The sequence below is a fragment of the Grampus griseus genome (assembly GCF_964374135.1).
Source record: "Grampus griseus genome assembly, chromosome: 21".
Classification (NCBI taxonomy): Eukaryota; Metazoa; Chordata; class Mammalia; order Artiodactyla; family Delphinidae; genus Grampus; species Grampus griseus.
Genome location: NC_139015.1, coordinates 23,397,400 through 23,412,746, shown reverse-complemented (window position 1 = coordinate 23,412,746; position 15,347 = coordinate 23,397,400). Strand labels below are relative to the sequence as shown.

The 15,347-nt window shown below is 39.1% G+C and overlaps 1 protein-coding gene across 1 annotated transcript in view; it reads left to right on the top strand.

Annotated features, from left to right (window-relative positions):
* GTF2E2 (general transcription factor IIE subunit 2) overlaps positions 1-15,347 on the top strand; it is a 74,959-nt gene that overhangs the window by 22,375 nt on the left and 37,237 nt on the right. Inside the window, exon 4 of the mRNA XM_082680378.1 lies at positions 5,469-5,576. Within this exon, the coding sequence (XP_082536504.1) occupies positions 5,469-5,576 (108 nt within the window). The remainder of the gene's footprint in view (positions 1-5,468; positions 5,577-15,347) is intronic.

Below are 15,347 nucleotides of genomic sequence, written 5' to 3'. Positions count from 1 at the left end.
CTCTTGGAAAAAAGTCAAAGAAAGTACTGTATTTGTTATTATTTCAAATTTCAGCTATTCCTTAGTATATAAATCAAATTTTATGTGAAGTCTTTTCTTTTGTAATTTAAGAGACCTGGTGTCTGTCTAGCTATATCTGAAATCTGTGGTTTGTATTTGATTTCGGGTAGAAATGTGTTAGTTTACAATTTCCCATTATCAAATAATATACTCTGACACTTAGGCATTTACCTTTCATTCCATCCATCCATTCCCCCACATGGTAAGCAATACTAAAACCTACTATCTGCAGTTACGGCACGAATGGTATGAATACTCAGACGAAATGTATGCCCTCGAGGCTGTCAGTCTTTTGAGGGAGACTGACATTTAATGTCATGTTTTTGCTACTCTGCTAAAAACAGTTTTCATTTATCTAGAGACCCTTATTGCTTTGTTAATCTATGACAACGATCTTCAAATTTTTACTCATATGTTCCCTGAAACAATTTTGAAAAACTTTGTGTCCCTTTGCACATATTTAAATTGATAAGTGTAATTTTTCAGCAAAAGGTTTTTTTTAAATTGAAGTATAGTTGATTTACAATGTGTTAGTTTCAGGTGTATAGCAAAGTGTTTCAGGTATACATATATGTATATTCTTTTTCAGATTCTTTTCCATTATAGGTTATTACAAGATATTGAATATAGTTTCCTGTGCTATACAGTAGATCCTTGCTTATCTATTTTATATATAGTAGTGTGTAGCTGTTGATCCCAAACTCCTCACACCCCTCCCTTCCCCCTTTGGTAACCATAAGTTTGTTTTCTATGTCTGTGAGTCTATTTATGTTATAACAAAAGTCTAAATAGTGACACAGGATGCAATTTCTGGCATATTGTAATATTTCAGTAAAATACAGCACTCTTAAATTTAAGGGAATCTAAATGCCATTTTTTAAAAATACGAAAACAAACTTTAGTGGTTGGAAATGTTAATTATTTTCCTTTCAACTTGTATGTCAGTTCGTTACTCCCACTGAATTTTATCCTAATGTTATGTATTTTAGTGTTTGGAAATCTTCTATTGATCATCTGTCAAACTCCTTTGTCACAATAATATGTATATAAATTTAAATTAGGGATGTTTTCCCTGTAACCATAAGGCTGTAAATATTTTCTGGTTTGAGCCATCATTGTAATTACTGTTACCACATAGTTGATTAGAATAACATAAATATATTAAAATTTTGATTAAAATTCACTTTGTATGTAATAATTATGCAACAGAAATCCATTTTTAATGAAATAAATGGAGCTGTCTTATCTCTCCAGTGGTTCTTGTGTCTGGAGGTAATATATTATTTACTGATAGAATGAAACAGAATTTGGCACCAATTTCCTGTCTTATTTTGAGATCTTGTAGGTTTAAGTGCTGAGAAATAAATGTTCATATAAATAAGTTCATTCTAATTTTGTGATAGCAAAACCTTCCAAGTTGTATGCCAGAAAGTACATGGTGATTTATCATCAAACATTTATCAGTTGACACTTCTGTTAGGTCCTTCTTCAGTTTTGTTGAAAGCAAAAGAATGGGAATCACCTAGCTTGCCAGAGGATTTGTTACCTGGTCCTAAACCATCTACTTAGTTTCTAGGAAATGTATCAAAAAGGTTTTACCAAGACTCAGTAAATGTCTAATTATATCAGCTTCCTCTTCTTCCCCATATCGGTACTTTGGTTAATCTGATATATTCAGAAGCAATTGACAAAATAAAAATACTAGTTTCAACACACCTTTCCAGTGCAATTTTTTTTGATGAAATACTTTTATCTTAGGTGTATAAATATATTTTTGCCAGAACTGTCAGGTTGAAGGTTTAGCATACTCAGCTTATGGAAATTATTTTCTGGTTAACAAAGCTAGTCTCCATTGTCAGACCAACCAGATATACCAAACTTATTTTTTATCATATTTTAAGTAATATAAAAGTCACTGAGAAATATAGTATGGAATGAATACTAACAGATACTACTAAGGTAGTTGAGATTAAAATTATAAGGATCAAAAAGAATGAATTTTTCCATTTTTATATAATGTAAAAAATAAATACACAGTCTACCATCATGTAACATTGCATCATTATAAATAATCAAATGTTTATTAAGCAAGGATGTGTTAAACAGTGTGTTATTCCTTTTCTAAATGTGTGTGCTTGTATCTTCCATCTCTGATATTCAGCTTTTAGATATAAATAAAAGGGAATGATTCAAAAATAACTGTAAATTTTATCTTGGGGTGATTAATGAAGGAGAAGTATACCTATTGCTAAAAATGAATTGGTTTTACAGCTAGCTATGACTTATTTTTTTAATAGGAGGTAGAAATATTAAATATTTAAAGCATAATGAGAATTGACTAATTAGAATGAAAATTTCATGATATGATTTGATAAAGTAGGTTTTAACTACCACATTGAATAATGCAAACTCAATGTAAGTTCCTGTGTGGTTTTTGTCCATGGGTTTTAGGTAGCATGCTTTGAACATTTTGGTAGTCCAAGAAAGTATTTGTTATATTTGAAAGGATCAGCCTCCTTTATTGATACTGCTTCAGTTCTTTAAATGTGCGTTTTCTTCAGGCTAATAAATATTCAAGGAATGGATTTTGAGAATTGCTGAAGAGAATTACTTATATGAAAATACCTGAAAAAACCTGTATTTATCATTAGATACTTCTTACCATGTTCCCTTTATTTGGAGATTCTCCCCTAAGAGTGATGCATTCTTGGACAGTATGGCATGGAGGTAGGGTGTGTGGGGATGGAAGAGACAGAATTGTTTACAGGGAACAGCTCTCAATTGCCCACAAACTGTAATTCATCAGAATTTAGAATGTCATAGCAAGGGCAAAATATCCTATTTTTAACTCCTAGAAAAATATTTAGGACTGGAAGAGACAAGAAGCCCCGTCTATAGTGGATAGTTTGATACCTCAATTTATCATTTATGAAGGCTTCCCCAAAACAATATTCTTTTGACTTGCCCTTTTGGTTGAGTCCCTGGAGTTTAATATACCTCCAGGTATTGCAGTCTAAATTCTGGGTGGAGGTGAGAGTTATCCCTTTTTTTTTTTTTTTTTTTTGTAAAAAGGGGGCAGGCCTGTTTTGAAAGGGAAAGAGTACATTCAGAAGATGATCTGTAAACTGATTGTTTGAAAGTCTTCAGCTGCTCCTTGTGTACCCTTTTTGAAGAGCTGATAAAACCAAGAACTCAGAAAGAAAGGAAAAAGGCAACACAAAATACTCCTCATAGTTTATTCATTTACTGATGGAAGAGCTCTTTAATTGCTCGATGAGAATTATGTAGAAATTATATGGAGAAGGTTCAAGAGATACCGTTAGGTCCATATGAGACACTGCTCTAGTTCTAAGATGACAAATCAGTTGTGCACTTTGTTTTTGATGGAATGATTTTTCTCTTGATCTCACTGTTATCCCTTTATGTGGTTGTATCTCAGTTATGTAAAAAATCATGTTGAAAAATTTGGTTAGTTTGGTTTAGCCTAGCTCATTGGTTCTCAATGTGTCATTCTCCAACCAATGGCATCAGCATCTCCTGGGAATTTGTAAGAAGTGCAAATTCTTGGGCCCCTTCCTAGATTTACTGATCTGAAACTCTGGGAGTGCAGCTCAGCAGTCTGTGTTTTCATAAGCCCTTCCTTCAGGTGATTCTGACGTACACCACTGTGCCACTTACATATGTTTTTTCTTTCTTTTTTTTTTTTAATTAATTTATTTTTGGCTGTGTTGGGTCTTCGTTTCCGTGCGAGGGCCTTCTCCAGCTGCGGCGAACGGGGGCCACTCTTTATCACTGTGCGCGGGCCTCTCACTGTCGCGGCCTCTCCCATTGCGGAGCACAGGCTCCAGATGCGCAGGCTCAGTAGTTGTGGCTCACGGGCCCAGCCTCTCCGCAGCATGTGGGATCTTCCCAGACCAGGGTTCGAACCCGTGTCTCCTGCATTGGCAGGCAGACTCCCAACCACTGCGCCACCAGGGAAGGCCCTACATATGTTTTTTAACTTAATAGTTTGTCCTGGTACATCTTTCCAAATTAGCACATAGAGAACCTCTGTATTTTCTTTTTTTTAACATCTGTATAGTAGCATAGATGTGCTGTAGTTTATTTAATCAGTCCTCTATTGATGGCCACTTGAGTTTTTTCAAATACAACTTAGTGTTGTAATAGTTCTAATAGTATGTCTTAATAAAACTAATGTTTCTGATTTTCCTTTTACAACAATGCTGCTTTTCTACATTGTGGTTTATCTGTAAGGTAAATTCCTAGAAGCCGACTTGTTGGGTCAGGGGTTTCAATGCATTTATATTGCCGAATTCCCTCTGTAGGAGTTGTATCAATTTGCATTCTTACCAGCAGTGTGTGAGAGGGCCTGTTTCCTTACAGCCTCACCAGTAGAGTTGTCAAGCATGGAATTTTGCCGGTGTGATAAGAAATACCTTAGTGGAAGTTGAGTATCTTTTCATATGTCTAAGGTCATTTGTATCTCTTTTTTTGTGCTTTTTGTGTTCCTGTCTTGGGTCATTTTCTTGTTGAGTTTTTGGACCTGTTAAAATATTAGGAAGGCTAACTCTTTGTGATATGAATTGCAAATTTTTTTTCTCAGTTTGTCATTTGATTTTATGTAGCTACAAGTTTGAACTTGGTTCTGTCTGATTTTTTTTTTTTTTTTTTTTTTTGTGGTACGTGGGACTCTCACTGTTGTGGCCTCTCCCGTTGTGGAGCGCAGGCTCCAGACGCTCAGGCTTAGCAGCCATGGCTCACGGGCCCAGCCGCTCCGCGGCATGTGGGATCCTCCTGGACCGGGGCACGAACCCGTGTCCCCTGCATTGGCAGGCGGACTCTGAACCACTGTGCCACCAGGGAAGCCCAGTTCTGTCTGATTTTATAGTCCATTCTCTTCATCACTGTAATTGTACTGCCTTAAATAATACACATTCCGCATTCCTGAAAAGATTAATTTACTGGTAACTATTATTTAATGCATCTAGCATTTTACCTTTTTTTTTTTTTTTTTGGCGGTACGCGGGCCTCCTACTGTTGCGGCCTCTCCCGTTGCGGAGCACAGGCTCTGGACGCGCAGGCTCAGCGGCCATGGCTCACGGGCCCAGCCACTCCACGGCATGTGGGATCTTCCCGGACCGGGGCACGAACCCGTGTCCCCTGCATGGGCAGGCGGACTCTGAACCACTGCGCCACCAGGGAAGCCCGCATCTAGCATTTTAAAACTGTCTTCCAGGGAATTCCCTCGCAGCCCAGTGGTTAAGACTCTGTGCTTTCACTGCTGAGGGCCTGGGTTCAATCCCTGGTCAGGGAACTAAAATCCCACAAGTTGCACAGCGTGCCCCCCACCCCCCCAAAAAAATCATTAAAAAAACCTGTCTTCTAATAACAGTTTCTTGCCACAATAGACACGGCATCAGCGAGGAGATACACATCCTCTTACTTTAGAAGAAATTTTGGATGAAACACAACATTTAGATATTGGACTCAAGCAGAAACAATGGCTAATGACTGAGGTAAGAATAGGCTTAAATTATTGTAAAAAAAAAAATTGCTCTAACTAGGGTTTTCATATACTGAGATATGATAATTTTTGCTTTTTCTTAAAAGAATTGGTATAGGGTTTTTGTTCTTTAAACATACACATTTTGAGATTGACTTATTTTCATATAACCTTATGTACCTATTTAAAAATGTCGAAGACTTTAGCATAAAGGTTATAAAGAAGTCAGTCATTGTACCAGTTTTTAACTTTTTACAGAATAATTGATGCTTATTTTGAATTGCTGAATTTAAAGTGTACATGTTGGCAGGTTGTATTGTTTCTATATTTTAGGACATTTAAAGCATGAGGTATTATAGGGAAAGCAAGATATTTTGTTAAGCAAGATACTTGTTATACCACTACTGCTATTATGATTTGATAGTGATGTTACTGCCTCTAGCAAATTACTTGGAAAAATAATCATGAACATTGTAATATGTTCCACACAACATTGGAAGAAAAGGAATCCCCAACCACCAGTGACCACGCTAATTTGGAAATGAGTAGCACTTTAAAAGTTGAGATATTTGTCTCTTTTCTGTTTAAGTATGAAATGACAATTTAATAAGACAACTTTCTAGGACCAGTGCTGATTCTAAAGACCAAATGTAAACTTCCTAAAATAGAATTTAATTTATTTTATTGAGCAAATATTGTTCTTGATTTTACTAATGTAAAATGAACCAGTTAGTATCGTTGTAGCTCATTATATTAGTGATATACAAATAGTGGTAATCCACATTTAAATGTTTTTTTTTTAATTTTTTTTTTAACATCTTTATTGGGGTATAATTGCTTTACAATGGTGTGTTAGTTTCTGCTTTATAACAAAGTGAATCAGTCATACATAAACGTATGTTCCCATATGTCTTCCCTCTTGCGTCTCCCTACCTCCCACCCTCCCTATCCCACCCCTCCAGGCTGTCACAAAGCACCGAGCCAATATCCCTGTGCCATGCGGCTGCTTCCCACTAGCTATCTACCTTACTACGTTTGTTAGTGTGTATATGCCCATGACTCTCTCTCGCCCTGTCACAGCTCACCCTTCCCCCTCCCCATAACCTCAAGTCCGTTCTCTAGGAGGTCTGCGTCTTTATTCCTGCTTTACCCCTAGGTTCTTCATGACATTTTTTTTCTTAAATTCCATATATATGTGTTAGCATACGGTATTTGTCTTTTTCTTTCTGACTTACTTCACTCTGTATGACAGACTCTAGGTCTATCCACCTCATTACAAATAGCTCAGTTTCGTTTCTTTTTATGGCTGAGTAATATTCCATTGTATATATGTGCTACATCTTCTTTATCCATTCATCCGATGATGGGCACTTAGGTTGTTTCCATGTCCTGGCTATTGTAAATAGAGCTGCAATGAACATTTTGGTACATGACTCTTTTTGAATTTTGGTTTTCTCAGGGTATATGCCCAGTAGTGGGATTGCTGGGTCATATGGTAGTTCTATTTGTAGTTTTTTAAGGAACCTCCATACTGTTCTCCATAGTGGCTGAACCAATTCACATTCCCACCAGCAGTGCAAGAGGGTTCCCTTTTCTCCACACCCTCTCCAGCATTTATTGTTTCTAGATTTTTTGATGATGGCCATTCTGACTGGTGTGAGATGATATCTCATTGTAGTTTTGATTTGCATTTCTCTAATGATTAGTGATGTTGAGCATTCTTTCATGTGTTTGTTGGTAGTCTGTATATCTTCTTTGGAGAAATGTCTATTTAGGTCTTCTGCCCATTTTTGGATTGGGTTGTTTGTTTTCTTGTTATTGAGCTGCATGAGCTGTTTGTAAATTTTGGAGATTAATCCTTTGTCGGTTGCTTCATTTGCAAATATTTTCTCCCATTCTGAGGGTTGTCTTTTGGTCTTGTTTATGGTTTCCTTTGCTGTGCAAAAGCTTTGAAGTTTCATTAGGTCCCATTTGTTTATTTTTGTTTTTATTTCCATTACTCTAGGAGGTGGGTCAGAAAGGATCTTGCTGTGATTTATGTCATAGAGTGTTCTGCCTATGTTTTCCTCTAAGAGTTTGATAGTTTCTGGCCTTACATTTAGGTCTTTAATCCATTTTGAGCTTATTTTTGTGTATGGTGTTAGGGAGTGATCTAATCTCATACTTTTACATGTACCTGTCCGGTTTTCCCAGCACCACTTATTGAAGAGGCTGTCCTTTCTCCACTGTACATTACTGCCACCTTTATCAAAGATAAGGTGTCCATATGTGCATGGGTTTATCTCTGGGCTTTCTATCCTGTTCCATTGATCTATCTTTCTGTTTTTGTGCCAGTACCATACCGTCTTGATAACTGTAGCTTTCTAGTATAGTCTGAAGTCAGGGAGCCTGATTCCTCCAGTTCCTTCTTTCGTTCTCAAGATTGCTTTGGCTATTCGGGGTCTTTTGTGTTTCCATACAAATTGCAAAATTTTTTGTTCTAGTTCTGTGAAAAATGCCAGTGGTAGTTTGATAGGGATTGCATTGAATCTATAGATTGCTTTGGGTAGTAGAGTCATTTTCACAATGTTGATTCTTCCAATCCAAGAACATGGTATATCTCTCCATCTATTTGTATCATCTTTAATTTCTTTCATCAGTGTCTTATAATTTTCTGCATACAGGTCTTTTGTCTCCTTAGGTAGGTTTATTCCTAGATATTTTATTCTTTTTGTTGCAATGGTAAATGGGAGTGTTTTCTTGATTTCACTTTCAGATTTTTCATCATTAGTATATAGGAATGCCAGAGATTTCTGTGCATTAATTTTGTATCCTGCCACTTTACCAAATTCATTGATTAGCTCTAGTAGTTTTCTGGTAGCATCTTTAGGGTTCTCTATGTATAGGATCATGTCATCTGCAAACAGTGACAGCTTTACTTCTTCTTTTCCGATTTGGATTCCTTTTATTTCCTTTTCTTCTCTGACTGCTGTGGCTAAAACTTCCAAAACTATGTTGAATAAGAGTGGTGAGAGTGGGCAACCTTGTCTTGTTCCTGATCTTAGTGGAAATGCTTTCAGTTTTTCACCATTGAGGATGATGTTTGCTGTGGGCTTGTCATATATGGCCTTTATTATGTTGAGGAAAGTTCCCTCTATGCCTACTTTCTGCAGGGTTTTTATCATAAATGGGTGTTGAATTTTGTCAAAAGCTTTCTCTGCATCTATTGAGATGATCATATGGTTTTTCTCCTTCAATTTGTTAATATGGTTTATCACATTGATAGATTTGCGTATATTGAAGAATCCTTGCATTCCTGGAATAAACCCCACTTGATCATGGTGTATGATCCTTTTAATGTGCTGTTGGATTCTGTTTGCTAGTATTTTGTTGAGGATTTTTGCATCTATGTTCATCAGTGATATTGGCCTGTAGTTTTCTTTCTTTGTGACATCCTTGTCTGGTTTTGGTATCAAGGTGATGGTGGCCTCGTAGAAGGAGTTTGGGAGTGTTCCTCCTTCTGCTATATTTTGGAAGAGTTTGAGAAGGATAGGTGTTAGCTCTTCTCTAAATGTTTGATAGAATTTGCCTGTGAAGCCATCTGGTCCTGGGCTTTTCTTTGTTGGAAGATTTTTAATCACAGTTTCAATTTCAGTGCTTGTGATTGGTCTGTTCATATTTTCTATTTCTTCCTGATTCAGTATTGGCAGAATTTGTCCATTTCTTCCAGATTGTCCATTTTATTGGCATAGAGTTGCTTGTAGTAATCTCTCATGATCTCTTTTATTTCTGCAGTGTCAGTTGTTACCTCTCCTTTTTCATTTTTAATTCTATTGATTTGAGTCTTCTCCCTTTTTTTCTTGATGAGTCTGGCTAGTGGTTTATCTATTTTGTTTATCTTCTCAAAGAACCAGCTTTTAGTTTTATTGATCTTTGCTATTGTTTCCTTCATTTCTTTTTCATTTATTTCTGATCTGATTTTTATGATTTCTTTCCTTCTGCTAGCTTTGGGGTTTTTTTGTTCTTCTTTCTCTAATTGCTTGAGGTGCAAGGTTAGGTTGTTTATTCGAGATGTTTCCTGCTTCTTAAGGTGGGCTTGTATTGCTATAAACTTCCCCCTTAGAACTGCTTTTGCTGCATCCCACAGGTTTTGGGTCGTTGTGTCTCCATTGTCATTTGTTTCTAGGTATTTTTTGATTTCCTCTTTGAATTCTTCAGTGATCACTTCATTATTAAGTAGTGTATTGTTTAGCCTCCATGTGTTTGTATTTTTTACAGATCTTTTCCTGTAATTGATATCTAGTCTCATGGCCTTGTGGTCAGAAAAGATACTTGATACAATTTCAATTTTCTTAAATTTACCAAGGCTTGATTTGTGACCTAAGATATGATCTATCCTGGAGAATGTTCCATGAGCACTTGAGAAAAATGTGTATTCTGTTGTTTTTGGATGGAGTGTCCTATAAATATCAATTAAGTCCATCTTGTTTAATGTATCATTTAAAGCTTGTGTTTCCTTATTTATTTTCATTTTGGATGATCTGTCCATGGGTGAAAGTGGGGTGTTTAAGTCCCCTACTATGAATGTGTTACTGTCGATTTCCCCTTTTATGGCTGTTAGTATTTGCCTTATGTATTGAGGTGCTCCTATGTTGGGTGCATAAATATTTACAATTGTTATATCTTCTTCTTGGATCGATCCCTTGATCATTATGTAGTGTCCTTCTTTGTCTCTTTTAATAGTCCTTATTTTAAAGTCTATTTTGTCTGATATGAGAATTGCTACTCCTGCTTTCTTTTGGTTTCCATTTGCATGGAATATCTTTTTCCATCCCCTTACTTTCAGTCTGTATGTGTCTCTAGGTCTGAAGTGGGTCTCTTGTAGACAGCATATATAAGGGTCTTGTTTTTGTATCCATTCAGCTAATCTGTGTCTTTTGGTGGGAGCATTTAGTCCATTTACATTTAAGGTAATTATCGAATATGTATGTTCCTATTCCCATTTTCTAAATTGTTTTGGGTTCGTTATTATAGGTCTTTTCCTTCTCTTGTGTTTCTTGCCTAGAGAAGATCCTTTAGCATTTGTTGTAAAGCTGGTTTGGTGGTGCTGAACTCTCTCAGCTTTTGCTTGTCTGTAAAGGTTTTAATTTCTCCATCAAATCTGAATGAGATCCTTGCTGGGTAGAGTAGTCTTGGCTGCAGGTTTTTCTCCTTCATCACTTTCAGTATGTCCTGCCACTCCCTTCTGGCTTGTAGGGTTTCTGCTGAGAGATCAGCTGTTAACCTTATGGGGATTCCCTTATGTGTTATTTGTTGTTTTTCCCTTGCTGCTTTTAATATGCTTTCTTTGTATTTAATTTTTGACAGTTTGATTAATATGTGTCTTGGCGTATTTCTCCTTGGATTTATCCTGTATGGGACTCTCTGTGCTTCCTGGACTTGATTAACTATTTCCTTTCCCATATTAGGGAAGTTTTCAACTATAACCTCTTCAAATATTTTCTCAGTCCCTTTCTTTTTCTCTTCTTCTTCTGGAACCCCTATAATTCGAATGTTGGTGCGTTTAATGTTGTCCCAGAGGTCTCTGAGACTGTCCTCAGTTCTTTTCATTCCTTTTTCTTTATTCTGCTCTGCAGTAGTTATTTCCACTATTTTATCTTCCAGGTCACTTATCTGTTCTTCTGCCTCAGTTATTCTGCTATTGATCCCATCTAGAGTACTTTTAATTTCATTTATTGTGTTGTTCATCGTTGCTTGTTTCATCTTTAGTTCTTCTAGGTCCTTGTTAACTGATTCTTGCATTTTGTCCATTCTATTGTCCATTCTATCTCCAAGATTTCAGATCAACCTTACTATCGTTATTCTGAATTCTTTTTCAGGTAGACTGCCTATTTCCTCTTCATTTGTTAGGTTGGTGCATTTTTATCTTGCTCCTTTATCTGCTGTGTGTTTTTCTGTCCTCTCATTTTGCTTATCTTACTGTGTTTGGGGTCTCCTTTTTGCAGGCTGCAGGTTCGTAGTTCCTCCTGTTTTTGATGTCTGTCTCCAGTGGCTAAGGTTGGTTCAGTGGGTTTTGTAGGCTTCCTGGTGGAGGGGACTAGTGCCTGTGTTGTGGTGGATGAGGCTGGATCTTGTCTCTCTAGTGGGCAGGTTCACGTCTGGTGGTGTGTTTTGGGGTGTCTGTGGTCTTATTATGATTTTAGGCAGCCTCTCTGCTAATGGGTGGGGTTGTGTTCCTGTTTTGCTAGTTGTTTGGCATAGGTTTTCCAGCACTGTGGCTTGCTGGTCGTTGAGTGAAGCTGGGTGCTGGTGTTAAGATGGAGGTCTCTGGGAGATTTTCGCCGTTTGATATTATGTGGAGCTGGGAGGTCTCTTGTTGACCAGTGTCCTGAAGTTGGCTCTCCTACCTCAGAGGCAGAGCCCTGCCTCCTGGCTGGAGCACCAAGAGCTTTTCATCCGCACGGCTCAGGATAAAAGGGAGAAAAAGTAGAGGGAATTAGTAGAAGTATGAGGAAAGAAAGAAGGAAAGGAGGGTAGGAAGGAAGGAAGAAAGAAAGAAAGAAGCAAAGAAGGAAAGAAGGCAAGAAGGAAAGAAAGGAGGGAGGGAGGGAGGAAGGAAGGAAGGAGGGAAAGAAGGAAAAAAGACAGAAAGAAAGAAGATACAGTAAAAATAAAATAAAGTATAATAAAGTTATTGAGTTAAAAAATTCTTATTTAGAAGAAAAAAAAGGGACGGATAGAACCTTAGGACAAATGTTGGAAGCAAAGCTATACTGACAAAATCTTACACAGAAGCATACACATACACCCTCACTAAAAGAGGTAAATGGGGAAAAATCATAAATCTTGCTGTTAGAGACCACCTCCTCAATTTGGGATGATTCGTTGTCTAAAGGAGGGAAGGAAGGAAGGAAGGAAAGAAAGAAAGAAAGAAAGAACGAAGGTAAATATAATAACGTTATTAAAATTAATTATTAAGAGAAAAAAATTAAAAAAAAAAAAACATGGACGGATAGAACCGTAGGACAAATGGTGGAAGCAAGACTATACAGACAAGATCTCACACAGAAGCATACACATACACATTCACAAAAAGAGGAAAAGGGAAAAAATCATAGATCTTGCTCCTAAAGTCCACTTCCTTAATTTGGGATGATTGGTTGTCTATTCAGGTATTCCACAGATGCAGGGTATATCAAGTTGATTGTGGAGCTTTAATCCGCTGCTTCTGAGGCTGCTGGGAGAGATTTCCCTTTCTCTTCTTTGTTCTCACAGCTCCCAGGGCTCAGCTTTGGATTTGGCCCTGCCACTGCGTGTAGGTCGCTGGAGGGCGTCTGTTTTTTGCTCAGACAGGATGGGGTTAAAAGAGCCGCTGATTCGGGGGCTCTGGCGCACTCAGGCCGGCGCGGAGGGAGGGGCACGGAGTGCGGGGCGGGCCTGCGGTGGCAAAGGCCGGCGTGACTTTGCACCAGCCTGAGGCGCGCTGTGCGTTCTCCCGGGGAAGTTGTCCCTGGATCCCGGGAACCTGGCAGTGGCGGGCTGCACAGGCTCCGCGGAAGAGGGGTGTGGAGAGTGACCTGTGCTCGCACACAGGCCCCTTGGTGGCGGCAGCAGCAGCCTTAACGTCTCCCGCCCGCCTCTGGGGTCCGCGCTTTTAGCCGCGATTTGCGCCCGTCTCTGGATTCCGCGCTTTCAGCCGCGGCTCGCGCCCGTCTCTGGGGTTCGCGCTTTTAGCCGCGGCTCGCGCCCGTCTCTGGATTCCGCGCTTTCAGCCGCGGCTCGCGCCCGTCTCTGGGGTCCGCGCTTTCAGCCGCGGCTCGCGCCCGTCTCTGGATTCCGCGCTTTCAGCCGCGGCTCGCGCCCGTCTCTGGGGTTCGCACTTTTAGCCGCGGCTCGCGCCCGTCTCTGGAGTTCCTTTAAGCAGCGTTCTTAAACCCCTCTCCTCACGCCCCAGGAAACAAAGAGGGAAGGAAAAGTCTCCTGCCTCTTCGGCAGGTGCAGACTTTTCCCCAGACTCCCTCCCGGCTAGCTGTGGTGCACTAACCCTTTCAGGCTATGTTCAAGCCGCCAACCCCAGTCCTCTGCCTGCGCTCCGTCCGAAACCGAAACCCGAGCCTCAGAGCCTCAGCTCGCAGCCCCGCCCGCCCCGGCGGGTGAGCAGACAAGCCTCTCGGGCTGGTGAGTGCCGGTCGGCACCGATCCTCTGTGCGGGAATCTCCCCGCTTTGCCCTCCGCACCCGTTGCTGTGCACTCCTCCGCGGCTTCGAAGCTCCCCCCTCCACCTCCCGCAGTCTCCGCCCGCGAAGGGGCTTCCTAGTGTGTGGACACTTTTCCTCCTTCACAGCTCCCTCCCACTGGTGCAGGTGCCGTCCCTATTCTTTTGTCTCTGTTTATTCTTTTTTCTTTTGCCCTACCCAGGTATGTGGGGAGTTTCTTGCCTTTTGGGAGGTCTGAGGTCTTCTGCCAGCCTTCAGTAGGTGTTCTGTAGGAGTTGTGCCACGTGTAGATGTATTTCTGGTGTATCTCTGGGGAGGAAGGTGATCTCCGCGTCTTACTCTTCCGCCTTCTTCCCTAAAGCCTTGTATTGTCCTATGTTGAATGTCCTCTCAAAATTATTGTTTCAACTTTTCAACAAGAGTATATCCACCAATATGGTTCCACAGAGATATGACATCAGATATGACACACAGAAACAGCATTATTAGGGTAATTTTTGACGTAGGAATTTCTAAATCAAAGTCTTTTTTTCCTATATCGACAAAGGCTCGAAAACTTCCCAGCTTATCCAAGTTCAGTCTCCTTCAGCGAATTTCAAACTTATTTTTCCCAGCTCCTTCTCCTTTCACTTACTACTAGAAAACCTAAGTATATGCTATGTAGTTAGAAGGCACTATTCTCCTTAACAACAATTTTTCTCTTAAAATACTTTCCACAAATTGTCTTAAACAAAGCGTCTCCCAGACAAGCAGTAAGACAACATCTAAGTCAGTATATCTACGTAGGTCCACATTTAAATTTTGATGCTTTACCTAATCTTGAAATTTCATGGACTACCCACATTAGGTAAAGTTTATTTTAATTACTATTCTATTCTCCTTCCTTCCTTCTTTCTGTTTCTTCTTTTTATCCTTTCAGGATCAGGCTGGCAGCTGTAGAAGAAAATTAATAGGGTTGCTCTTTCTTGAAGGGCTTTCCTTCTGATACTAGCTATACAACAGGACTGACTAGAAACATAATTATATTCAGTAATTTCTGCACTCCTACTCAGTTTCAATCTCAGCTGACAATGTTATAGGTAAATTTCTTATGCGCACTAGTCTGGTCCTTTTCAGTTCCTTCCACAGCTGCTAGTGCCATTTGATACCATGTGGAGAAGACTGAATATTGGTATTTTCATCCCACTGTAATGTTTCTCACATTATAATCCCAATATGTGATAAACTATACTTTGAGGGTGGGGTAGGCAGTACCCATTTCACTTTGTCTAGTGATGTTAATATGTTTTATTGATCCTTACCTCTTTTGTCTTCCGAAAGAATATGGGTACAGTGTTCTTCAAAGCAGTTGTAATAAAGTGGTTTCTTTCTCATCCAAAGAATCTATATAAATAATAAACAGTTTCTTTTATAAAAAATGAGCACCATGCTGGTTTCTACCTGTTGTTTTGGATCCTGGATGTCCGGTGTTTTAGATCTTTTGATATCCACAGGATACTTTTAGTTTGCCACTATAATACGAGTATTGTGTTTTTTTTAATAATTGGTAGAATTAAATAATGTATATATGGTATTTCCTTTTGTTAATA